Genomic DNA, 27,698 nt, shown 5'->3' with positions numbered 1-27,698 from the left:
TGTCTCATTATTTGATCTCTGAATGTTTGTTTTTTGCAATTTTTGGCGTATGCGATCTCGAAGCATATATAAACAAGTTTGACGGTTGGATCGTTGAAATTAGTTTCGTAGGATGTGTATCACATCAAAACGATAGATTCACTAACACTTAAGAGTTTATTTATACTTTCATCAAGTATAACATAAGATTTTGTGGTATCCACTTGTGTAAATATTTTAAATTGAAGATCGAATTCATTCATTGTATTCATTTAGGGTCAAGGAGTGTAGCTGTAAAAAATCATCAAAATCGGAGTTACAATAATCGTTAAATCGTGATTTTTCGTTTATAACCATCGAAAAGTTTTGTCTCATTACTTTATCTCTGAATGTTTGTTTTTTGCAATTTTTGGCGTATGCGATCTCGAAGCATATATAAACAAGTTTGACGGTTGGATCGTTGAAATTAGTTTCATAGGATGCGTATCACATCAAAACGATAGATTCACTAACACTTAAGAGTTTATTTATACTTTCATCAAGTATAACATAAGATTTTGTGGTATCCACTAGTGTAAATATTTTAAATTGAAGATCGAATTCATTCATTGTATTCATTTAGGGTCAAGGAGTGTAGCTGTAAAAAATCATCAAAATCGGAGTTACAATAACCGTTAAATCGTGATTTTTCGTTTATAACCGTCGAAAAGTTTTGTCTCATTACTTTATCTCTGAATGTTTGTTTTTTACAATTTTTGGCGTATGCGATCTCGAAGCATATATAAACAAGTTTGACGGTTGGATCGTTGAAATTAGTTTCGTAGGATGCGTATCACATCAAAACAATAGATTCACTAACACTTAAGAGTTTAATTATACTTTCATCAAGTATAACATAAGATTTTGTGGTATCCACTAGTGTAAATATTTTAAATTGAAGATCGAATTCATTCATTGTATTTATATAAGGTCAATGAGTGTAGCTGTAAAAAATCATCAAAATCGGAGTTAAAATAACCGTTAAATCGTGATTTTTTGTTTATAACCGTCGAAAAGTTTTGTCTTATTACTTGATCTCTGAATGTTTGTTTTTTGCAATTTTTGGCGTATGCGATCTTGAAGCATATATAAACAAGTTTGACGGTTGGATCGTTGAAATTAGTTTCTAAGATGCGTATCCCATCAAAACAATAGATTCACTAACACTTAAGAGTTTATTTATACTTTCATCAAGTATAACATAAGATTTTGTGGTATCCACTAGTGTAAATATTTTAAATTAAAGATCGAATTCATTCATTGTATTTATATAAGGTCAAGGAGTGTAGCTGTAAAAAAATCATCAAAATCAAAGTTAAAATAACCGTTAAATCGTGATTTTTCGTTTATAACCGTCGAAAAGTTTTGTCTCGTTACTTGATCTCTGAATGTTTGTTTTTTGCAATTTTTGGTGTATGCGATCTCGAAGCATGTATAAACAAATTTGACGGTTGGATTATTGAAATTAGTTTTGATAGGATGCATATCCCATCAAAACGATACATTTACTAACACTAAGAGTTTATTTATACTTTCATTAAGGATAACATAAGATTTGTGGTATCCACTAGTGTAAATATTTTAAATTAAAGATCGAATTCATTCATTGTATTCATATAAGGTCAAGGAGTGTAGCTGTAAAAAGTCATCAAAATCGGAGCTAAAATAACCGTTAAATAATGATTTTTCGTTTATAACCGTTGAAAAGTTTTGTCTCATTACTTCATCTCTGAATGTTTGTTTTTTGCAATTTTTGGAGTATGCGATCTCGAAGCATGTATAAACAAATTTGACGGTTGGATTGTTGAAATTAGTTTTGTAGGATACGTATCCTGTGAAAACGATAAATTCACTAATACGTAAGAGTTTATTCATACTTTCATCATTTTGATGGGATACGCATTAATGTTATACTTAATTAAAGTATAAATAAACTTTAAGCGTTAGTGAATCTTATCGTTTTGATGGCTTGGAATAAATATATTAATTATTTATATATTTTAAGTGTTAATTAGACTATGTTTCAATTAGTATGTGATGATATTTAATAATAAAATTACATTTATGTTTTTTATTACGTATTTTATTTTTATTCAAGTTAAAATGTTATAAGAGATAAAAAAAAAAAAAAAGCTGGTTATTTTTTTTCTTTGGGTTAAACATTAGGCGGGAAATGGATGGATATAGGTTGCAAAATTTCCCAAACATTAGGTGGGAAATGGATGAAACTCTTGATATATTAGGCGGGAAATTAATTATTATAATTTTTTTATGTTTTTGGTATTTTTAAATTACTTGATATTTTTATTTTTAATGTGTTTTATGATTTTTAATCTCAATCTTTGCCTATAATATACTATAAAAATAAATAAATAAATAAAACTTAAATTTTAAAATTTATATAGAATAATAATAGAATAATAATTAATAAACAATATATACATATTCATTATATCTATTTCATTTTATAGTAAGTTTTTTTTAGTAGTTTAAAAAATTAAAATCATCAAAATAGCATTTTTCTTATCGTGTCGAAATAGGTTACCCGCGTGTCACTCTCGTGTAAACCTGTTAAGGACCCGTTATTAACGGGTTATTATCGTGTGACCCGATAATGACCCGATTAGTTATCGTGTTGACCCGAAACCCGTTATTTTCGTGTCGTTTACGTGTCGTGTTAACGTGTCGTGTAATAAATTGCCAGGTCTAGTTAACATCCTAGGATACTTAGGGGTTCCAAAAGTCACTTTAAAACACTTTAACAATACAAACATGAACCCAAAAATCCACCTTTTGGATTTGGCCGAATTTCCCCATAAACATGGCACCAAAATTTAGCTCCAAAATTCATGCTCATATGAACTACATTAAGCAAAATTTACATTCAAAAAAGCAAGAATAAAGCTTGTAACAATTACAACATCCAAATCAAAGACTATGAACTACAAAACCCAAAAGGATTCACCAATTACTAGACCTAGGCTCGAATACCACTTGAAGGAAAAATTTGTGAAAACTAGTTCATTTGAGCAACATCTATGCATGCAATTAACAATTAAAGGTGGAATTATGCTTGCATGCACTCAAAAATAGAACTTTACCCATGAAATTCAAGGCCTAGTAGTTGTGGTGAACCAAGACTCAACTCAAATCTTAAAGAAAAGAGTTGAGAAACTTTTATACCTTTGCAGCACCTCTTTGCTTAGAAAAGGATATTCACCCATGTGAAGGCCTTCTTTCCTTAGTCTCTTTGCTCCTTGGCTCCATGGATGTGGATGGAGGAACTTTGCTTCTTGGCTCCATGACTTCTTGGATATGGATGAAGGAACGGATTCTCCAAGTTCCCAAGAAAGGGAACCTCTAAGTTTCCACACCAAGGAGAACATTGAGGAAGAGATGAGTGACCTAGGAAGAAATGGATGCTAGTCCATTCTTCTTAGGGTGGCTGGCCTCCTAAGAGAAGAGAGAGCCTTTTTGTGTTTTTCTCTTTTCTCTCTAGAAAACCCCTATGAGGGAACGGGCTATAATTTCCTTTCTATAGCCACTTACATTGAGTGGATAATTGAAATTAAAACCAATTCTCCCTCACACTCTCTATGGCTAGCCATGTAGGTTCATTGGGCTTTCATGCCCTTTGTGTTTTCAAGTTGTCATACAACTTGAGTTATTGGACTTGACATTTGAAGCTCATTGCGCCTTGAGGCCTAAAATTAACCCGAGGTCTAAAACGAACTTATTCATTTGATTAATTAACATATTAATTCATCTTAACCATAAATAATTAAACCATTTAATTATCCTTACTCATCTCCATTGTTTCTGCAATCTCTACCTTACACGGTGTACGATCCATTAGGTTCCTTTTAGCAAGGCAGTGGGCGATTAGAACTCTTCAAACCGATTGTGAATTGAAACTTACTTTTCAATTCTCCCTTTAGTGATTATACACCTTTAGAGCTTCCACAAACCATGAGTTGTAGCAGTCTATCATGGTTACCCAAGCTAATCAGAAGAGGTGAAGAACCTGTTCAGTTTGGGATTACAATGCAATACGATCTTTCTCTAATACAATACTCTTGACCACATTGTTTGATTCGATAGTTTATTCATGTCTACTATCCAATGCGGTTCTCTTATATGATTACCTTGAATGTGATTTGGAACGAATTCCTAAATCTCATTCATACTCTGGCCAGAGATTCTTAATCATATCATAGAGTATTCCCCCTCAAACGGTTTGAAGGTTAGAGATCCCTTGTTGTGCATTCACTTGCCTCCATAGCTAAGTGGCTTAACCTTAACTATGTTGTGGACACCCTTTGACGGAGTGACTTTGACATAGTCAAAGATCAAGGACCTAACCATAAGACAACTATGATGCCTCAGGTCAAATGACTACTTTGCATTATCCCAACCATGAGTTTTCTTATGACATGAGTATGAGAACTCCTTGTTAATCGCGTTCAGTGGACTCATTCTCTATTGAGCACCTACATGCTTATCTTGGTGTCAGTCACACCAGTGACTTAAGACCAGTCACTTTCTCTAAGAGAAGACATAACACATACTAATCTTAACGGACTGTCAATGCCCAATTGGCAATTCTATGATCAGGAACGTTTAGGATATGTATACAAAAGAGAATGGTCTCATGAATCTAACTTCTTTAGATCACATTTTCCCAACTATATATTCCTTGCACTTAAGCATATAACATTTATATGAGACGGCTTTAAAAAATAATCTTTGCCCTTTATATTAAACTAGATTAGTTTAACATGTGAAATTTCCGTAAAGTATCATCATATGATTGGCTTTAGGGCACATTTCCAACATGGTCAACGAAGGTCAACAATCTCACCACTAAGGGAATTTTCATCAATTCGCTCTTTTAAAATTAATAAAATCATAAAATTAGGGATGGGTTGTTACAATCTACCCACCTTAAAAAAAACTTTGTCCCCAAAATTTGAAATAAGCTTCTATATAAAAATAGTGAAAAGATAGCAGAAAAATATAATATGTAAAGAAGATATCAAGTTAGAGCGGTTGCATAAAAGAGAATGTCATTCCGTGTCGATCGAAGTGTAATGATTCCTCTTTCATGCCTCCAAACTCATACTTTCCTTCTCCTTCAATACAAAACTATAATATAAAACCATTGTAAAAACATAAATTCAAAAATAGATATATAATAACATAATGTTTAAAATACCTATATAAAAATGTAAATTTAAAATAATTGTACTGAAATTAAAACTGAAAATAGAAAGTTTTTCACCTACGCATTCGTAGCGTCATGTACTCCGAGAATAAGCATGTAGTATCTTTGGGTCAAGCCCAAATAATAAAATAATAAATAATATACTAACGTAGACAGGCCTAATTGTCCACTTGGTTAACGAATCTAACGAATAAGTTATCGATATTACAGTCTACAGCCCGCAATACCGACAACTCACTGTTTGTCACAATAAGCAAGCAAATAATTCCCGAGGATGCAATATTACCATCTTGCCCCCATTGGGAAATACGCATAAATCAACTGAATAACGCATCGATCGTGCTCACGTACTACCTTCTCGGGTGACAATGTCAATAGTATGCAATTTTCTAAATTGTAATCTTGATCCTTTGAACACCTGTTCACAATTCTCTTCTACCAATCATGTATTATGCATAGAATCTCTATACAACGCCTCAAATGGTGCCATACCCAAAACCAAAATTGTAACCGTAGTTACATGCAACTCAAATAAAGATAAATGTCTATCATAACCATACTAAGTCTGCATAACGAACAAAACGCAACATGTACACTAAGATTTGGATAGTTCATTTAGACTGGTCGTTAGTCTGAGGATGAAATGTGGTACTGAACAAAAACTTAGTACTCATGGCCATCAAGTAGGCTTCCCAAGACTTGGAAGTGAAACGTGCATTACAATGAGATACAGTAGTGACACCCACACCCTGTAACCAAACAATGTAGTTCACAACGCCTAAACGAGCATATTCATATGAATTTCTCTCGAATTTAGCGAAAAACTATGTTGAGAAGTCTAAAAGAGCACTTAAAAATTTGGGGGTCGAAACAAGTCCATCAAATCTAAAATACAAGGTAACTGAAATTAATGCATGATATCTCGCTACAACGGTAGCTTCTGAGAGATTCAATCACCAACAATAAAGATTTATTCAGCAAAGTATTTGTTGGGTGATTGAGGAATTAGTGGTTACAACTAAAATTTCAAGGTCCAAGCGATTCTCCTAAACGGTATGTCTACTTCAAAAAAAATAATACGAAGTGCAATAGGGGAGGCACGTACCCAAGGTTGACTGAAATACTTTCTAGCACTAGGAGGTGAATAGGGAATCACAGTCAAAGTAGATGTTAATTGAAACGTCATGAAATCTAATAAGTTCAAGGATGAGAAATTTTTATAAGTGGTCTAAAATTTAGTCCCTCTGGACCAACAACAAGTGAGCTGACTTGTCAAGTCAGTTGATAATCACCAAAACATCATCACAATCTCTACATCTACAAGATACCTCATATCGGGAGCTTATGGTGATATTTCCCATCTCTATTTAGATACAGGGAGTGATTATAACGACTCAAATGATTTCTTAATGATTCATCAGTAACATCAAATCAATGCTCGTGAATTCTAACTAAAATATGATAGGACATGCAGAAATTGTTCAAGGGTAGATATGTCTTTTGATGCGGTAAACAATAATTACATTTGCACAACCGGGTAAATACACGATAGTGCAATCATAGACGTTGATTTGGTTCCTTTATCGTCATTGTCAGAAATTTATTTCCTTTCAAATGAAGATGTATTTGAGAGATCTAAGATTAGTAAAGATTTTGGACACGTTTCTCCAGAGAAGTGTCACCCAGTTTTTAAGTGAAAATGGTAGAAGTTGAATCTAAGTCAGGAGTAAGGTAATTCACTTCAGGCGGTCCCAATTGCCAGTAGACATATTCAAGACTCCATCGTGCTACATCGGTACGTAGCCAAATCATTCAAAGGAAACATCATCGTGGATTTTGTAATTATCGATGTCATCGAAAGGTGTAAGAATAATGCTTAGAAAGAGACAACAATTCGGTTGTCAGAAATTTTATTCATATACAACATCACAAACTAAACTAACTTTCCTCGATCAACAAATGAGGAAAAAAAACACTATTGCAGAAAAAAATCGCTAACAAACTATCGATTCAATCAACAAGGTGAAGGATATCTCGAATTTCACAACACTTTGTGAATATTCCAACTTTCTTCTGTAATACCTTTTAGGGAAAAGAAAAGAATATCGTCTACTGAGATCATGTCTCCCAAGAAAAGTACCAATCTAAACAAAATTTACATTTGAAGACTTTGGTATAAAGCTGACTGTCGGTATTTAGAGAAATTGATTTCATTGTTGGAGTAGGTAAGGAAGTCGTCGGCAAGACTACTATGAATTCGTTCGGCTACAAAAGAAAACTCAGGCTCCAAAAATTGATCGGAGAAACCATCAACAAGTAGGGGTTAACGGTATCATTACCCGATTAGGTTGCTAAAATCTAAGGACAATCCTAAGGTTCAGTTTTTCGCCTTCGCGGATAGGTTTGGGGTTCCCAAGATAAAGTGTTTGGTTGGGTAAATTCCTAATTGGTAAGTTTTTGTAACTAAGTTTTCTCAATGACATTGGAGTTGTTTAAGAAGATGCAAGGAAAATTGGTGTAATACTAGAAAGTGGATCGATGGTGTATTTCACTTCACAATTTAGTGATATCCCAGGTAAAATTTTGGGAAATGACGCCAAAGATATTCGTCCTTGAAACGTACCATAATACTTCCGTTCCATATGACACATACTAATAGGTCTTCATGGCTTTCTCGATACTCAAATTGCTCTTACAGTGGGAAATTAACTCATGCTTTGGATTCTAATGTTTACCTATGAAAGTGGTCAGAAATGTGGCTAGTCAAAGAGGTTTTGATTACCTAGATGGGCGATAAAGTTCAAACAACTACAAGTTTATTGTTCTCCTACAAGGCTTGCTCCTAAGTTTCCACAATTATAATTTCTTCGGCTAAGATAGTCATTGTTAATCATTCTATCAGTCTCCCCGCTAATTAATGCATTTAAGATATATTGATATTGTTTGTTATCCTAAAATTGTGAACCGACATTCTAGCACAAAGGTATCATTTTCAGATACTAGCATGCGTTCGGTATCAGAAATCATACTGATTACAGGTTAAAGCCCACTCAGGTGGATGGTTCCAAATGATTGGTAAGGAATTGATCCTATAAGTTGGTTTCGTTGATTCTAGGGAAAAATATTTGCTACTCTGTGGATTTCTACTAACCGTAGGCATTAAAACTCGTACTCCCAAGCCTATATTCGTCAAAATGACGAATACAGCATCGAAAGAAATTCTGGGAATTAATGTTGGTTGAAATGTCCAAAGGCCTGAAAAAGGAATTTGCTAATAACCTACCTTAGAATGAACTTAAAGGGATTTAATCTTCCTCCTAAAGATTCGGAAGTATAATTAGTATGCATGAGAAGATTAGTGCTATCGGGGACCAAAAGTGATTGTCCCCCATGTTGGGTTTTACAACTCAAAATTAGGATGATGCAAAGAATTAGGTTTGTGTTACCTATTTGGTTTTGGTGTCCTATTTGGGTTTGGATTTTGACTTCATAGTTGGTTTCTTGGTGGAAAGATTTTGTTAATTACCTATTTGATTAGGATATGTATTTACTTCCTATTAGGATTCTTATTGTAACCTAAGTCCTATGCACTATAAATAGGACCTTACGGTTAGTGTATTTTGTGTGCCTCACCAAGGCTTAGAGAGTTTTCTCTAATTGGGTTTTGGGGTGGAGGTCACCATTTGGAATCGTGAGTGCGTGGAAAACGCGTGGCTCATTCGTGTGGCAATTTAGTGAGAGTCAATTTGTGAGTTTGTGAGTTAGAGAGAAATTTGGGAGAATCTTCTCCGTTTGTTTGGGTTCTCTACTCGTTTGGTTTAAGGTTTGTAATTTGTGGGATTTGGGTTGTGAGAGTTTAAACACTCTGTTTGTTTAGTGAAATTCCTCGCCGTGCTTCACTCGTGGATGTAAGCTTTACGCCGATCCACGTAAATCTCTTGTGTTAGTTTGAGATTGTTTGTTTTAGTTTTCACCTACGACATTGATATTGGTACTTTGTTAAAATTCATTTTCGTTTGCGCATAAAAGTACAACACCCCAGATGTTCGTCCACCGAGTACTACCACTTTAGCACCACATTGTCACTCGAGACATTTGTGGAAATTTCGACGAAAAGAAAAACTTCATAGGAATTCCAAGTGGTGGTATACTAACAAGTGTTGCCAAGAAATCAAAACTATTTCTGATTTCCTATCACGGAAGAGAAGGTAGAAATGACTAGTGGTAGTGGAATTGATTAGTAAAACTCTGGTGGCACATAATTACAGATACATTAGCCCTGCTACAGGGCCAACAACCTATTCCAAGTCAGGATTTTCCTTGGCATGGAGGTTCTTCATTTAAGTCTAGAGGTGATCGCCAAAATGTTCTTCTAGAAGGTCGATAAGTCATCTAAGTAACCCAAAACTTAGGAAAACCTCACATGTTTTTCATATTCAACGAGGTGGCAAGATTCAACAATTAGGCTCAAGAACCGAGAATGCTTACATCACGTGTGTGATGACCGCAATGATGCCCAAACTTATGCTCTGATACCAAGCAGATAATATAAATATAGTCATGCTATAGTAATTCGATAATCCTAGTCAACATAATATTATTCATAACCGTAAATCTAATTAAGGCATCCCATAGGATTTATAATGATTTCCTAATTCTCATCATTATGACATTTCGTATAAATGTTAATTTAATTACAGCATCACCTAGAAAATTCGTTATTAGATGTATATATGGAAACTAATCCAATATAAAAATAAATAAATATATATATATATAAGAAAAGACCCACTCACAAATACTTGCGAAGTCGTAACCGTTCGAACAAGAGAAGTCAAAGTCTCCGATAGTAATCGCACCTAAGCATAATAATGAGACCCATTAGTAAAACTCAACTAAAATGATTAAATTTGGGAAAACGGAATGAGGATTTGAAATTAGGGCGTCGAAATACACTAAGAGGGGTCCCGGACAAATTTTGTAAAAAGTTAATGAAAAAGTCAACCGAGTCGCCTCGGCGGTCAACTAGGTTAAAACTTTACAATTTCGCTAAATGGACTTGGGGAGTCAAAATTAGCCTAAGAGAGTTTCCGAAAAAATTTTGAAAAAGTCGATAGAAGGAATATTCTGAGCCCATTTAAAAAATGGGCGGGGCAGGGTTAACGGGCCAAAGGCTTAGGCTGGCCTATGGATCAGGTTTTTGAGCCTTTCTCTTATTTTTTTATGTATCGGGTTGGGTTTACCCATTGGGCTTGCGGGTTGTACCCGCCGGACCTAAGAGGAAGAAGAAGGCCGAATTCGTAGGATTTGGCCCAGAGACCTCCTAAGCTACAATTTGGGTTTGTTGAAACTTACCCAAAACTAGCATATAATATATGGAACTGAAGCTTGCAACATGAGGGAGATGAATATACCATCAAGAGGTCAAGCCATGATCGGAGAAGACCGGAAAAAAGTCTGCAAAGCTCGGGTTTCTCTCCGAAAAAATTAGGGAGAGGCATCCCCTCGCCGTTCTGCATTCAAACATTGTCATTCATCTCAAAACTACTCCAAAGGTACACCAAAACACAATCTGCTAGATTTTAAAGGGTTTTTGGACATTACCAACACTAAAATCGACAAAATCTTCATTGGGAAACCATAGCTCTATGCCAAAGTTCCTTGGCTCGACGGTAGCAGCTGGGTTCCCAGGGTGGCTACTCAAACAAGGTATTTGCAGTGGTTTTGCGCTCATGGTGGGTTGAAGACGAGAAGGGATGGTGTTCTGGGTAGTTCACTGAAGGAAGGATGCGATGGTGGCAGCCGTTGTTGTTGTTGTTGTTGTCGGGGAGAGATTACAGGAGAGATAAGGGAGACAGAGCTGAGAAAGAAAAAGGAATGAAAGGTAGAGGGGAAGAACAAGTGGCAAGAGAGGAGTGCAGAGCTTGGGTGAGTGTGGGCCCTATGGGTTAGAAATATTAATAAAATATTAAAAATATCTCTTAAAAAATTATTAAAATAATGATATTTTTTATTTTTGGTCAAACAAAAGATTTTGTTGAAGGACATATTTGTGAAAACAAGTTTATTTGAGCAACACCTATGCATGCTATTAACAATTAAAAGGTGGAATCACGCTTGTATGCACTCAAAAACAAAACTTTACCCATGAAATTCAAAGCCTAGTAGTTGGGTGAACCAAGACTCAACTCAAGAACAAAGTGAGTTGAGAAATCTTATACCTTATTGATTCCTCTTTGCATAAGAAAAGGCTAATCACCCAAGGAGAGGGCCTTCATTCCTTGCTTCTTAGCTCCATGGATTTCTTGGAGGAGGATGGTTGAAAGGATTCTCCAAGTTCCCAAAATAGAGAACCTTTAATTTTTCCACACCAAGGAGAGCATTGATGAAGAGATGAGTGACCCAGGAAGAGATAGATGCTAGTAATCTCTTCCAAGGTGGCCGGCCTCCTAAAGAGTCAAGAGAGCTTTTGTTCTCATCTTTTCTCCAAAGAAAACCCCTAAGGATGAAATGGCTATAAAGTTTCCTTTATACCACCTCACAATGTAGTGGCAAACTTGCAATTAAAGCAAGTTTACTACCCTTTCTCTAGACGGCCGGCCTTAAGGGTTTATAGGGCTTTCAAGCCCTTTGTGTTTTCAAGTTGTCATACAACTTGAGTTATTGGACTTGACATTCAAGTCTAATTGGGCCTTGCAGCCCAAAACTAACTTGAGGTCTAAAACGAACTAATTCGTTTGATTAATCATCATATTAATTAAACCTTGCCATAAATAATTAAACCATTTAATTATCCTTCCTCATCTTCCTTCCTCATCTTCATTATTTCTTCAATCTCTAGCTTACACGATGTACGATCCATTAGGTTCCTTTTAGCGAGGCAGTGGGCGATTATAACTCTTCATATCGATTGTGAATTGAAACTTACTTTCAATTCTCCCTTTAGTGATTATACATGTTTAGGGCTTCCATAAACCATGAGTGACACCTAGCAGTATGTCATGGTTACCCAAGCTAATCAGAAGAGGTGGAGAACCTATTCAGTTTAGGATTACAATGCAATACGGTCTTTCTTTAATACAATACTCTTGACCACATTGTTTGGTTTGATAGTTTATTCATGTCTACTATCCAATGTGATTCTTTTACTTATATGATTACCTTGAATGTGATTTGGAACAACTTCCTAAATCTCATTCATACTCTACCCAGAGATTCTTAATCATATCATAGAGTATTCTCCCTTAAACACTTTGAAGGTTAGAGATCCCTTGTTGCACATTCACTTGCCTCCATGGCTAAGTGGCTTAACCCCAACTATGTCGTGGACACCCTCTAATGGAGTGACTTTGACATAGTTAAAGATCAAGGACCTAACCACAAGACAACTATGATGCCTCAGGTCAAATGACTACTTTGCATTATCCCAACCATGAGTTCTCATGTGACATGAGTATGAGAACTCCTCGTTGATCGTGTTCAATGGACTCATTCTTTATTGAGCACCTACATGTTTGTGTTGGTGTCAGTCGCACCAATGACTCAAGACCAGTCATTCTCCCTAAGAGAAGACATAGCACGTACTGATCTTAACGGACTGTCATGCCCAATTGGCAATCCTATGATCAAGAATGTTTAGGATATGTATACGAAAGAGAATGGTCTCATGTATCTAACTTCTTTAGATCACATTCTCCCAATTGCAAATTCCTTGGACTTATTGTTTAAGCATATAACATTTATATGAGACAGCTTAAAACAATAATCTTTTTCCTTTATATTAAAGTAGATTACTTTAGCATGTGAAATGTCCGTAAAGTGTCATCATATGATTGGTTTTAGGGCACATTTCCAACATTTGTTAGATTAGATGTTAGATTAGCCATCGACAGGGTTTGAACCCACACCATTATATAAAGGCTTAACACCCTTCCACCACTGTGGTAAAGGGCCACTTGCAAAATAATGATATATTAATATAAAAATTTTGAATAAATATACAAAATATAAAATAGTAGTTTTCACAAAAGTATTTTCAGATTCGTAGTTCCATAAAATCTTCATCGTAACTCCCATTTTGATTCCGCTGACGTCTACGCGTTCGTAGAGTCGAGTACTTCGAGAATTTAATGAAATAATGTTTCGTACCTCTCACCGTACGCTGGTTAACGAAGGTCAAATAATCTTTTTTTTTAATACTGAGTATTACAATTTTCCTTTTCTTCTGGCTATCATATTATTCGTTGAACACATATGGATTGTGCTTGGGCTAAAGTTATTTGGCAACATTTTATTTCACCTCAACTATCTATTTTGGCTTGGCGGCTTTTTCATGATAAACTTCCTACTAAAGGTGCACTACAACGACATGGAATTTCTTTGGCGTCCATTTGTTGTTTATGTCATAATTCTAAAGAATCTATTATTCATCTTTTCTTCGGTTGTCGGATATCTAAGTAACTTTGGAGGTGGTTAGCATGTCCATTTGGTACCTCTTTGCCTTTTTTAGATTCTTTGGTTGTTTTTTGAGATACTTACGTACTTAAGCCCTTCTCCAAACAATTGCATAAGCTCTGGATTTTTGCAGTCTGTCTACTATTTCGAATATTTGGAAAGCTCAAAATAAGTTAATTTTTTAGGGTCACCCAATATATTTTCATCGCTTTTGCATGTCTATCTACTCTAGGATCGTGCATGGTGGGAAGTTTATTCCTCATTACTCTCAGGGTTTTGACACATGTATCATTTCTTCTTTGGGAATCCAACATATTCCTCGTAAGGCACCGACTGTTCTTCCTATGCTTTGGTCTTCTACTTGGTTTTCTTGGATTAAACTTAATACAGATGGTTTGTGTAAAGGAAATCCTGGTCCTGCTACTAGTAGAAGAGTTTTCAAGGATCATCATGGTCAATTTCTTGGCAGTTTTTGCTAATAGATCAATCATCACAACTCTTTCTTTGCGGAATTATCAGCAATTATTGTTGGTATAGAGTTTCCATATCAGTTGGGTTGGCATTGTATTTAGTTGGAAAGTGACTCTTCTAGTGTTATTTTTGATCTCCAATCAACTGATTTTGTTCCTCCTTGGGCCCTTTGTACACAATGGTCTATTTGTTTGGACCGCATTCAGAAAGATGCTTTCTACACCTCTGACATATATCGTATCACATACTGGCCTGGGCCCCCACCACATCCCGGGCCCGACTCCATCACGATATTGTCCGCTTTGGGCCCCGACCACGCCCTCACAGTTTTGTTTTTGGGAACTCACACGAGAACTTCCCAGTGGGTCACCCATCATGGGATTGCTCTCACGCGCTACTCGCTTAACTTCGAAGTTCTAATGGAACCCGAAACCAGTGAGCTCCCAAAAAGCCTCGCGCTAGGTAGAGATGGGAATATACATACAAGGCATACATTCCCCTGGGCGATGTAGGATGTTACAATCCACCCCACTCAGGGGCCCGACATCCTCGTCGACACACTTCCGGCCAGGGATTGGCTCTGATACCAAATTGTCACATCCTGACCGAGCCCCTACTACATCCCGAGCCCAACTCCACCGTCGCACGATATTATCCGTTTTGGGCCCCAACCACGCCCTCACAGTTTTGTTTTTGGGAACTCACACAAGAACTTCCCAGTGGGTCACCCATCATGGGATTGCTCTCGCTCGCTACTTGCTTAACTTCGAAGTTCCAATGGAACACGAAGCTAGTGAGCTCCCAAAAAGTCTCGTGCTAGGTAGAGATGGGAATATACATATAAGGCTTACACTCTCCTATTCGATGTGGGATGTTACATATCGTGAGGGAAACGTTGTTGTGGACAATTTTGCTAGCATGGGCTTGTCTTCTCCAACTTTGGTATGGCATAATTCCTTTTCGGTGGCGGCTCGTGCTACTTTGTTTTCAGACTATACTGGCTCTCTTGGCTTCCACTTCTCAAATTAATGTGCACCATGGCATACAAGTTTGTGTGACTTTCTAATTTTCTTTTCTTAACCTGTGATGTTGCTTGATCTGTTTTGCAGGTTTAGACCTTTTAGGTTTGGCTTTAGAAGGGTTAGGCTTCATGTCTCCCCTCTTTTCCATGTATCATTATTGTTTTCGTTTCTAGAAAGGTAAGGTTTATGTCCCCCCCCCCTTCTTTTTCATGTATTTTTTACCTTTTTTTCTTTTACTATAAGGGATTAGGTTTATGTCCCCCCAATTAGGTGTAACTTTTTTTTTCATTATTAATAAAATTCTCTCGTACCATCAAGGTTTACCAAAAAAAAAAAAAAAAAAAAATACAGGGCTATAATTCTAAACGGTTTATGTTTAACCGTTTCGGTTGGAGATGACTTGATAGACCTTTTTCAAGCATATATTTTTCCTTTCTCTACTGTACTCTACTTGGAGAATCTCCTCCATTCCTGTCACCCCTTTAAAATGTTATGATTGAGATAGAACAGATCAAAATGGAAAAAATTCTAATATCCCCTTATAGAGTTTTTTGTCATTAGATTTTCTATTAAACATTCAATGATTAAAATTTAAACGGCTAAAATACCTGTGTATGCATAGAATACAACTGGGCATATTAGAAAATCTCTCAAAACTATACCACAAGTAGCATTGTCGAGCTTGGGATTCTCGAGTCCGAAAGCTTAAATTGATATTCTTACATTACATGGTTTCACATGAACATGCTAAAAACAGTACCAGTAGTCGATGTCATAAACAAATTTTTTTTGCTAGACTTGAATCGATTTCATAAAACCAACTATTTTGTGGTCGAAAGCTAAAAAACTAGAATAAGCACAAAATAATTGAATTTTGAAAGTTCTGTGCGAAATTTGAAGATCATTATATCAAAACATATCACAATGAGAATAAAAGTAACTCCAAATTATTATAGTTTTCCCAAACAAAATCCAAAACTAAAACAACCACAACTCCACAAATAAAATATAAAAACATTGATCAAAACAAACCCGAAAGTATGGAATTGGATCCATTCTTAAACATACTATCTAGAGCCTAGGGATAAAAAAATTCTAGACCACACAAATTAAATTTGACAATTCTGATTAACTCATTTCACTGACCTACGTTATACAAACCAACAACTTTAATTTCTTTTCCACACAAATTAAAAGCCCAAATTTTTTTTATTCGTAAACTCAAAACACTAGGTCCGAAATGGACCCAAATTCCAAAGTATGATTCCAAAACTAAAATGAGCCCACATCCAATTAAACCCTCCACAAATAAATAAATAAAAGATTTGATCAAAATATCTGAACCAAACAAATCAAAAGTAACCAATGCTCATCACACGATTCACAAGCCACATACAGTACGTGGGCCTATTCTATGCTCTGTCCAAGAGCCCAGACGACGGTTCTCCTTCAATTCCTTTTGTAAGGATCTAAGAAATCTTGACATTCTAATCGTTCATCGTATATTACGTGGATAATTTTTGTTAGTTATTATTTATATTTAATTTTAAATAGTAAAATTCAAATGATTATTAACCGTACGATGTACGATAAATGATTAAAATGTGAGAATCTTAACCATTTGGATTGCGATCCAAATCCCCTAAATACGACATGTCGTTACATGAAAGAGGGACCGAGCCCAGTGAGTGAGTGGAGCACCAACGAGACTAAACCACACAATCCGGGATGCGATGCGATCAAGCATTGGGAGTACGCCGTTAAGTCTAACAGCCACGTTTCTCCGGCGTCACCGTTTCTCAAATCCGCTGTCGTGTACTCTCTTTCCATCTTCGCCCTTCTCGTCGTCTTCTTCAGCTCCGAGAAGCTCCGCCGACGACTCGGCCAAGGACTCGGCGGGCAGTGAGTTGACTCGGTTGGCGACGGTGGTGGAGGGCTGCGACTACGAGCACTGGCTCGTTGTCACGGAGCCTCCTAAGGGTTACCCACTTCGCGACGAGATCATCAGTGGCTACATCCAAACCCTAGCCACCGCCCTCGGAAGGTAAAACCTGAATACACTTTCCGGGTTCGCGGATTTAGGTTGTAAGGTTCAAACTTGAAGTACATTTTAAACACTTTATACTTTCAGAAATTGGCCGAAATATTTATTTTCCAAATTTTAATTGATTAGTTTTCAGTAGATATTATATCGTCAATATTTGATCGCTATGTGGTTGATATTTGATCGCTGTATTGTCGAAATTTGATTTTAATCAGCTCAACAGCAGTTTTGATGTTTCTGGGACCGATCGTTATTACTATTATATATACACATATATAGAGGCATATCTCATGGATTTGTTTGATAAACTTAGTGTTGGTGATAATTGTAGTGAAGAGGAGGCAAAGAAGTCAATTTACTCTGTTTCGACAAAGTACTACTTTGCATTTGGCTGCAAAGTCCCGGAGGATTTGACTTTAAAGATAAAATGTAACTTCCTGCACAACTATTTCAATTTTCTTTTTGTTTAAGTTTTGAATTTGGTATAAACATGATTGAATTGTTTGCAGCTCTGCCTAATGTGAGATGGGTTCTCCCAGATTCTTACTTATGTCATGGTGAAAATGACTATGGAGGTATTCTTTCTTGCTTTTTTTCTTCACTTCTTCAACTTCTGAGCCTAGGACGTGCTTAGTGTGTGAATACGAAGATTCACTTTAATGCCGTGTTTAGTTACAACTTACAAGCCGACCCTTAAATGAATAGAGAGGATGTTCGAGAACGTTGATTTGAAATATTATGATATTTATACGAGTCATTCCAAATAAATGCAAGGTTACTCATCAAGAAGAACTAGAATGTAAGCTGCCAACTTATAGCATACTGTGTAGACTCATCTAAGTGATGTGAAGCCACAATGCATGATTTATTTCTGTAGGAAAACATCGAAACCCGATTTATCTTTGATTCTTGTTCCCCAAGGAAATTTTTATTCCATGTTTCCGTAGGTAATCAATCTGCATTTCTGAACATGTTCTTGGTTCTGGACAGGAGAACCTTTAGTTGAAGGGGTTGCTGTTCCATATGATGAAAAGTATCACGCAGACTGGGTGCGTGACGAAAAATTCAAGGCTTAATCACACCTATGGCCCCTGGATTAGCACTCTCGGCTACTTAATCCCGATCAGGCTGCTAAAGTTTCACCTCCTGGTGGTGAAAGCGGAATTTTTTTATGAGAATCAACTTGCATCAACCCGAATGTGTGACTTTCGTTTGAAATGGACCGTCTGAGGTCATCTCTGGGGTCATAAGTCTTCAAGCTAAACCTAGTTCTAGCTTAAGCATTCCCACTCAAATCTAGCTAGAAGTTGCAGTGCATTTTTGTAACCCCAACCCAAATCTAACCCTACTTGGTTCAAATTGGGGATGGGATGGATGTACACAATTATTAATATATATAGAACTTTTCTCATTTTTTTAATCATTAGTATGAGTTATCGTATTATTATATTATTAACTTTGTATCGCTTTGCTTGTTCATCAACCTGGTCGCACGACATTAATACAAATGAGTAGACCCGAACACGAGCCGGGACCCTTGCGGGTTGCTTACTGTGGTCATAAGCAATAGCAAATTCAAGTCTTTCCAAGGACCTTCATGGTTGCATCAGCAAAACTCAGCCTCTAAATTAGGCCAACTTGGGATTTCTTGGCCTTAAATCCTCGCTCCAAATAGTTTTGGTGGATTATTCAAACCCTTTACTTGTTGCACTACATTTGAGCTAATTTTGAACACAAGGGATGAATAAATGGTAAATTGACTCGGAATATCGAATACAATATTTTCCACTCCAGAAGCAAATGGAAGGTTACAAAAGTGAGTCCATAAATAATTTAATCAACGTCATCCTTTCAATGACCTCATGCACAAGTCATAATTTCATATTATTATATGAATTCTGAAATAGTTTTTTTTTTTAAATATGTGAAAGCATAGAAATTTAAAGCTGAAAACTGAGTATATGGATTATCTGTATTCCACAAATAAAACAACTATAATGTATTCCAGTATATATATTATTTGTTTAGCGTATTTCTGGTTCTATTTTCGATTAAACGTTTGTAATCAGTTCCATTTGTGTATTATATCACCCTTTTTTCTCTTTTTCTAAGCATGTGCATCCTTCTCCCAACCAGTTTCAAGAACTCTATATAGTGCAGTATCAGAATAAACGGTACTAGACCTAAATGGCTTAATCCGGTTTCTATACCGATGACCTTTTCGGCTCCTGTGGCGGCCCTTCGCTTTATTTTCCACCAATTTTTCTTCACCTGTGCTCTCATTTTTCACCACATCACAGTCAGCTCGCCCCTCTCGTTCATCCCTGTGCACACCGACTATGTTTTCTCCCACAGTCGGAACAATGTACACAAAGGGTCCGATTGGGATGTCATTAGTCAAGTCCATAAGAGGTTCCAAGGACTAGACAACGCTGGTCATTGTTGGTCTACACTTGGGGTTGTGGCTCAGGCATTGGTGAGCCAATGCAGCAGCTTTTCTTGCCCCTATGGTCGAGTACTGACCCTCGAGCCTAGGGTCCATCACGCGGTCAAGTTTATGTGAGTCCTTCAGAAAAGGTTTGAACCGCCCCACTAGGTTCTGTTCTCTACCATGACGGCTATCATCCACGGACCTTCTACCAGTTAGTAGCTCCAAAAGAACTAAGCCGAAGCCATATACATCACTCATCGTTGTTAAATGGCCTGAAAACAAAGAGTGTATATTTAGGTGTGTGATATCCACACACCTCATTTTACTTTTCACACACTTTTTTAATTTTCAGCTATCGGATCAGATGAATTGAAGAAAATCAACGGACAGAAATTATCAGAGGGTGTGTGAAAAGTAAAATAGAGTGTGTGAATGGTAGAGCCGGCTATGAGGGTGTGCAAGAGGTGCCACCGCACAGGACCCAAGATTCGGAAGGGCCCCCAAATTTTCTTTACATGTAAATAGATACCTATTATATACTTAAATGTGCAAGATAATAATAATTATTGTTCCAGCACTAGTGGTGTAGGCTTTCAATCTTCTTGTACATTGCCTGGGTTTGAGTCCTTGTCGAACTATTTTGCTATTTTTAAGTTTTGCAAATTTATTAACTTAAAAAGTTGATTAGTTTTACACAAAACACCATGCAACATATTTCAAACTAAAGACCTTTCAAGACAGGAAACATTCTTGTCCACCCAAATACTACTTATAATTTGGTGCTCTAATTTGTAGTGTTTAAATTTTATAGATACAAATTGAAAAAAAAAAATAACAAAGAAAATACAGTATTAAAAAGATGAAGGACCTCCATCTAAATCTTGCACAGGGCCCCTAAATTCTCAAGGCCAACCTTGGTAGGTAGCACACCCCTATATTTAGTGAAATTCTTAAATTTCATGCTATTATTTGTACCATCTTAACCGAACGCGTATTTTAGGGTTTGTGTGGGTAAATTGGTTCAAAAGATGGTCGGTTGAGATAGTACTAAGAGCACACTACTCAAAATATCAAGTTGCATTACCTGTCATGACATATTCTGGAGCTGCATAGCCATGAGTTCCCATGACACGCGTTGCAATGTGTGTTTCATCTCCTTCTGGGCCATCTATGGCTAGACCAAAATCAGACAGCTTAGCCGTGTAATCCTGCAAGAAAAAGGAATACATCATTCTGTCAGACGATCAATATTTACACTTGTACGAAGAACAAAGGAGAGCTAAGGATAAAAAATTAATTACCAAGTCCAGTAAGATGTTCGAAGTCTTAAAATCGCGGTATATGACTGGCTTTTCTTCCTCATGGAGGCAACTGAGGCCTTTCGCAGCTCCAACTGCTATCTTGATTCTTGTTAGCCAGGGTTCCACCATAACCTGCATTAATGAACGACCAAACAAATTCATAAATTTTCTGATATCCAAAAGTTTTGTGCTCGTTTCAAAAACAGAAAAAGCAAAAAATAAAACTCATGCATGCATGGTCAGAATTGTACGTTTGAATAGCTGGTGATCTAAGTTGCCTCTCTCCATGTACTCATACACCAGAAGCCTGTATTCGTCTTCGCAGCAGTGCCCGATCAAGTTAACAAGATTCGGGTGCTTCAGTTGCCCAAGAAAAATCACTTCAGCCTACAAAATACAGAAGTGTTTGACAATTAGCATTTTTTTACAACTTGGGAAGCATATGAAATGATTAGGAGCAAAGCTCTAAAATGGGGACAAAGAAATATTACCAGCCACTCCCCTAAGTCCTTGTCTTTTTCTTTTTTTTTTTTTTTTTTTTTTTTTTTCGAAATTGGGATTCATTACCAAGGCACAAAGGCCAGCCAAGAACAAAGAAAGCTAGATAAGGCTAACAAACAAGGAAAATAAACAGCATACATCATGAGACCAGGGAGTACAAACGGACGCTGCCACAATTGGCTATCAAGTCGTCCCCAATAGCAAAAAAGAAGAACTAAGTACTCGGGGGGGCAAGGCAGGCCATCTTCATCAATATTCTGACAAGAGAAGATAGGGGCCTGTCAACCCAACCAAAGTTGCACATCTCCAAAGTATGATTCGACGCAACAAAGTCCGCCGCAACATTTGCTGATCTTGGAACCCAAGACCAAGAGCAAGCTTGGAAAGTCTTCCCCACCACGTGAATGCGACTGAGGATAGGGAAGATTTCCCAAGCGCAGCTCAAAGAAACATTGTTCAAACATGATACTACTTGTTTCGAGTCCAATTCAACCACACTCGAGGCAGATTCAGCCTCCGAGCCAAGTAACACCCCTCCAAAACCGCCAATGACTCAGCCAAGACCGCGCAAGAGGCAGGAACCTCAACCCTTTTTACTGCAATGCACCTAGATCCAGAGTCACGAGCCACCATACCCACTCATGCTGAGCAGGCACCATGCTTCCAACTCCCGTCTACAATCTTCACTGAGAGGCTAGATAGAGGAGACCACGGGAGCACCCTACCAGCTATGGGTAGAAGCAGAGGAGTAGTCCCAATACCCGTTGAGTTAGCATCGTCAAAGGCTTTCCACACACTGGTCAGAGTATGGATGGTTTGAGATGGGGAAGGGTCCCGATTATTAAATATCACGTTGCATCTGGCTTTCCATATAAACCAGCAAGAGAAAGCCACTGATGAGAGAAACCGAGATTTTGATTCCTTGGAGCCCAGATCCAACGCAAAAAACATGGAGAGCCACTCATCAACTGAGGTGATTAATGTCCGCTGATTCGAATGTAAAGTGGACCACTGAACGACATTGGTTGAACCCATGAGCACAAAAGGAGGAAGCGTTCAACTGATTCGGTCTGATAATGACAAACAAGGCAGCAAGGATTGATAGCACATCGCCTCCTAAAAAGGTTTTCCTTAGTAGTGATGGCCCCCCTAGTACAACGCCAAACAAAATTTTTAAGTTTTGGAAGGACCTTAAGACTCCAGAATCCTCACCAGAGAGCACTATCAGTGGAGTGGGAGAATGAAGGCGGTCAGGCTGCCTTCTATAATTAGAATTATGCACCTACCTATAACCTGATTTCACCGAATATGCACCCACCTATAACCTGATTTAACCGAATATGCACCATTCTTAACGGCAAGCCAAATGAGACTATCCAAGCGAGTCTCCCACATAGATCTGAGATATCGCATTCTCGTCGGCCTCGGAAAAAGGGCATCAACTGCCTCCGATCTCCACGTCCTTAACTCAGGGTCAGTAATCGTAGCCACCATCTGCAACCGGTCAATAGCAACCCCCACACTAAGGGTTAGGTGCCCATTTGTGATGTCTGGGACCCAATTGTCAAACCACAAATTGATCTAATTCCCACTCAAAGTCTGCTAGCGAGCCCCATGGGTGATAAGATCCCTCCCAACCAATAGGCTTGACCAAACCCACGACGCCCTCTCCCCACGCTTGGCACTCAAAAACGATTCGTGAGGAAAATACCGATCTTTCAACACCCTGACCTAAAAGGACTCAGGTTCATAGATAATACGCCAACATTGTTTGGCGAGGAGTGCAGAGTTGAAGTCTTTTAGGTTACGGAAGCCCATACCACCATCTCCCTTTGCACAGCCCATCTTCTCCCAATTCAGCCAATGTATGCTCTCTTTATTTTTATTCCCTCACCAGAACTTAGCAATTTTTGCATCTATCTCCCTACACAATATGTCTGGAAGTCAGAATACATTCATGGGATACTTTGGCGTAGCCAGAGCGACAGCCTTAATGAAAACTTCACAACCAGCTTGGGATAGGAAGTGCTGCTTCTATCCCATCAATTTAGCCAGCACCCGATCCTTAATGAACGCAAGTGCGTCCCCCTTCGTCCGACCCCACATCGTAGGAAAGCCCAGGTACACCCCCGAGTCCTCCACAGTCAGTATCTCAAGGATAGAACTGAGCTTATGGGCTAAAGTCATTAGGGTATTGGCACCAAAATACACATTGGACTTTTGCAGGCTCACTTGTTGCCCAGACGCCCGACAGTAGGCACTTACTAAATGCGAAAAATTCTAGCAGTTATCCGCAGAGGCCTTGAGGAACACAAGTGAGTCATCAGCAAATAAGAGATGGGTTAGTTTTGGACCGCTCGCACTAAGCTGAATGTCGTCTAAGAACCCAAGGTCAGTAGCTTGCTTGATAAGCCAGGAGAACACTTTGCTAACAATCAAAAACAAGTAGGGAGACAGGGGGTCACCTTGCCGCAACCCCTTAGTCGGCTTAAACTTCTTACCGGGCTAACCATTAAGAAGAACGGAGAACTAAACAGATTACACACATCGCATTACTACGTTCACCCACTCATTACAGAACCCCATCTTCCTCATGAATGCCTCCAAAAAATCCCATTCTACCCGATCATATGCTTTATTCCTAGCAAGCTTGACGCCCAACTCGAACATGTGCTTAGCCTTCCGAAGTTTCAAGAAATGGAAGACTTCATGGGCCAAAATAATGTTGTCGTCGATTTTCCGGCCTTGGATGAAGGCGTTTTGACTAGGGGGAATTAACTCTGGCAAAAATGTTTTCAATCGGTAGGCATGAATTTTAGATAGGACCTTAAAAGAGTAGTTACATAGGCTTATTGGTCTGAATGGATTCATTGACTCTAGGTGTGGGACCTCTGGGATAAGGATAATATTCATTGAATTAATCAGGTTCGGGCTAACTTCACCATTCAAACATTCAGCAGCCATCCCAAAGACCTTCAGAGATATAATCTCCCAAAAGTTTTGGTAGAACACCCCTTGGAACTCGTTAGGACCGGGCGCTTTCAAATTGCCTAATTGGGAAACTGCCACCTTGATCTCAGATTCCTCAACAGCCCTCCGAAGAGCATCATTCATCTCTAAAGTGACAATCGCATCCACACAGTCCAGTAAATCACTCCACTGCTGACTGCATCAAGAACAACTGTATAAAGTGCTAATCCATCATCCGCTTAATACTAGAGAGGTCATCCGTCCAATTCCCACCAAAATTTTGAAGTTTTCCAATTTGATTCGAACACTAGCGTTGTACAGTAGACTGGTGGAAGAATGCGATATTAGCGTCTTACGCTTAAAGCCAATGAACGTAAGACCTTTGCTGCCATAATTGCTCATCCTGTTCTTCGAGCCTATTAATCTTGTTCGATGTTTCCTTAATTTCCTCAACGTAGGCCCCCCCAATTCGTCTGCAACTTTCCCAGGTGGTCATTAAAGGCAGCAATCTCGTTCCTTCAACTTCTGAACGTCTCCCTACTCCATCGACATAAGTTTCTCTTGGTTTCATGGATTTTACTCTACCATTTGTTCAGCCACATTCCTTCAATTTCCAAGTTCCAGTTTCTCTCAATAATCTCATTGACGATAAGGAGTGAGTGATCAGAGGCACAAACCGTTCCATGTGTGACAGATGTGAAGGGTCACCGATCTTACCAGGCACCATTAACTAACCCTCTATCCAACCGCTCCTAAACCAGAGAGTTGTTACAAGTTCACCGCCAAGTGAACTTGGTCCCCGTGAACCCCGAGTCAATGAGCTCCGTTACATCCATGAAATCTCGCAAGAACCGAGGCCATGAGTATGAGCCCTGAGACCTCCCTCCTTTTCCAAGTCCTACAAGATTTCATTGAGATCCCCGCTGCATAACCACGGTCATACCTTGGGCTCCAGAACACTTGTGATCCACATTTAGAACTCCCCCTTCTCAAACCTGTATGGATTATCGTACACCCATGACGACGTGAACCAATCCGTCTCGCCCCTCAGCTTCATCTCAAAGTGGATTAAGTTCTTAGAAAAATAAAGAACATTAACCTCTATCTTGTCATTCCACCAAAGGCTCAGGCCACCCGTCACTCCCAAAAGGGAAACATCAAAACCCTCTAAATAACCCATCCGTCTTCACCTTCAATTCTGTAATTCTTCATTTTAGTCTCCAATAGAAAAACCACAGAGGGTCTATACTTCCTAATCAACCTATGAAGGGCTTGAAACACTGTGTCTGACCCAAGACCACAACAGTTCCACATCAAGAAGATCATGGTGATTTTGCGGCTATTATGGGCCAGCCGCCACCGCTACTACCAGAAGCACCTTCATCATTCATTTGAGACATCCCTCTTTTCCCCTAGTAATATCCTTAATGCAGTTCCAATCACCCTCCTCCTGGATTGGAACATCCAGGAGGTCATCATCCCCGAATAAATTGCTCTGTATCTGGGGACCTCCCTCCTTGATAGTAAGGCCAACAGTCTAGCTTCTTCTACCATACTTCCTTCCAATACCCGGGATGCCTCTCCCTTTTTTAGCCCTCTTTTTAGAGTCCATGGAGTTACCCCTCGATCCCACTATTGCACACTTCATCCCCAGACTTTCGAAGAATTCCCCTAACTATGGTTTATCTATGTTCCCCATGGTACTCCTGGAGAAAATTGCTGGGAAGAGGGTAAACCTGACACCTCTGGGCCAATAACCGGGCTCCAAGTAGCTGAAACCAGGCTTGAATGGGCTGCCCTACTAATCATCAAGTTTGGCCCATCGATTGATACCCATGCGTGACCCATATTACCTACCTCCTCTATTCTCACACCCCTATTTTGGGTGCTATTGTTGAGCCTAAGAAGTTGCCAAGTCTATCTCTGAGCAGCACCCTCAATGAACAAACGATGAGGCCCAGCTGGTTGGGGTCTTGTGATGGTAACTTGGCACGGCCACATATTAGTTCTCTCGTTTCCCGAGGGGGGTTGTATCTTCGAATTGCTTTTCGCGGCCCAAGTTTGGTCTCCGTGATACATTACCATCTTCGCCTTTCTCTCAGCCCCGCATTGAAGAGTTGTCTTCTATAGGAGCGGTTTTCCTTCTCTCCCTACTTTTTCTGATACACCTTCTCTGACCTTAAGGGACCACCTCTGATCTGGTATTTTCATGCATATCACAGACCATCTTTGTTCTTGTCCATTCTCCATACTCGGCGCAACTACTGTTGTTTGATTGAATAGAGCACTCAGAGCTTTCATGGCCAATTCTCTCGCACTTATAACAGAAGTTCTGCAGTCTCTCATAGCAAAACTCAACCCATGAGTCCCAATCTCCTTGTCTAGCCAGCCAACAACTAGCTAGAAGGGGGTTGGAAGTATTAATCATCACCCTTACCCTTAAAAACCCTCGTGCATAGGCCAAGTCTTCCACCTCCAGAACTCCCTATATTTCCCCCGCAAGACGACGCACATTCTCATCAGAACTGAGGTACAATGGGACCATCTGCATCTCAACTTCTTCTAAGGCAAGGTCATTCTGCCATCTCTTAACGAAGAAATTCTACTTCATTACTGCCCAGGGGACTTGGTCAAGAATCTTGGAAGCTATATCCTCATCCCTAGCAGTTATAATAAAAGTATTATCTTTCACCCGGTTGATTTGGACCTCTCCAAACTCCTTCCATGCGCTTCATAAAATGTTTCTTACCCCCCCCCCCCCCCCACCAACTTGTTCAGTTGGTGGTTAACCAATGCGCTTCCCTATGTCCTTGTTTGCCATCTAAATCCAATACCATAACATCAACAGGCTAAGCTTCCAATCCAGGCCTAAGCTTGTCATCAATGAACCCTTTGTAGACCTACCCGAACCCACCCTCACCTAGATAGTTGCTCTTGGAGAAACTTTGTGTAATCTTTTTAAGGTCATTAGGTGAAAAAATATGAAGGTTTGATCCAATAAGTGATTGGACAAATCACTGAGGACTATACACACCGATGAGTTACTCAAATCCGAGACTGATAATCTCCGAGATGAGATTTCTTTCGACGTTTGGGATTTTTTATCTGTGATTGGTTTGTTGGTGTTGAAACAACTAGGAGTGAAGAACTTGAATGCTAGTTTTTTTAGACTAATATTTTACTGAGGCTACAAGTTAATTTAAAAAATAAACATATGGTTGGATTGGATCAAAACTGAGAAACATATGGGGTTAGATATAGG

General features: G+C 38.5%; 2 protein-coding genes across 2 annotated transcripts; one reads left to right on the top strand and one right to left on the bottom strand.

Annotated features, from left to right (window-relative positions):
• Positions 1 to 16,876: 16,876 nt before the first annotated feature.
• LOC137708265 (multiple organellar RNA editing factor 7, mitochondrial) lies at positions 16,877 to 18,644 on the top strand. The gene is made up of 4 exons (XM_068447307.1): positions 16,877 to 17,233; positions 17,565 to 17,662; positions 17,743 to 17,808; positions 18,224 to 18,644. Exons 1-4 carry the CDS (start codon positions 16,923 to 16,925, stop codon positions 18,307 to 18,309), a joined length of 561 nt encoding a protein of 186 aa, XP_068303408.1. The 5' UTR covers positions 16,877 to 16,922; the 3' UTR covers positions 18,310 to 18,644.
• Positions 18,645 to 19,509: 865 nt separating this feature from the next.
• On the bottom strand, positions 19,510 to 27,273 carry LOC137708264 (serine/threonine-protein kinase RIPK-like). The gene is made up of 6 exons (XM_068447306.1): positions 27,235 to 27,273; positions 21,457 to 21,462; positions 21,199 to 21,352; positions 20,966 to 21,084; positions 20,749 to 20,872; positions 19,510 to 19,936 (listed from the first exon to the last, which is right to left on the bottom strand). The coding sequence occupies exons 1-6, from the start codon at positions 27,271 to 27,273 to the stop codon at positions 19,656 to 19,658; spliced, it is 723 nt and encodes a 240-aa protein (XP_068303407.1). The 3' UTR covers positions 19,510 to 19,655.
• Between the last annotated feature and the right edge of the window lie 425 nt (positions 27,274 to 27,698).

The sequence above is a fragment of the Pyrus communis genome, chromosome 11 (assembly GCF_963583255.1).
Source record: "Pyrus communis chromosome 11, drPyrComm1.1, whole genome shotgun sequence".
Classification (NCBI taxonomy): Eukaryota; Viridiplantae; Streptophyta; class Magnoliopsida; order Rosales; family Rosaceae; genus Pyrus; species Pyrus communis.
Note: the sequence above shows the minus strand (reverse complement) of the source record. Positions and strands in the feature narration are given on the sequence as shown.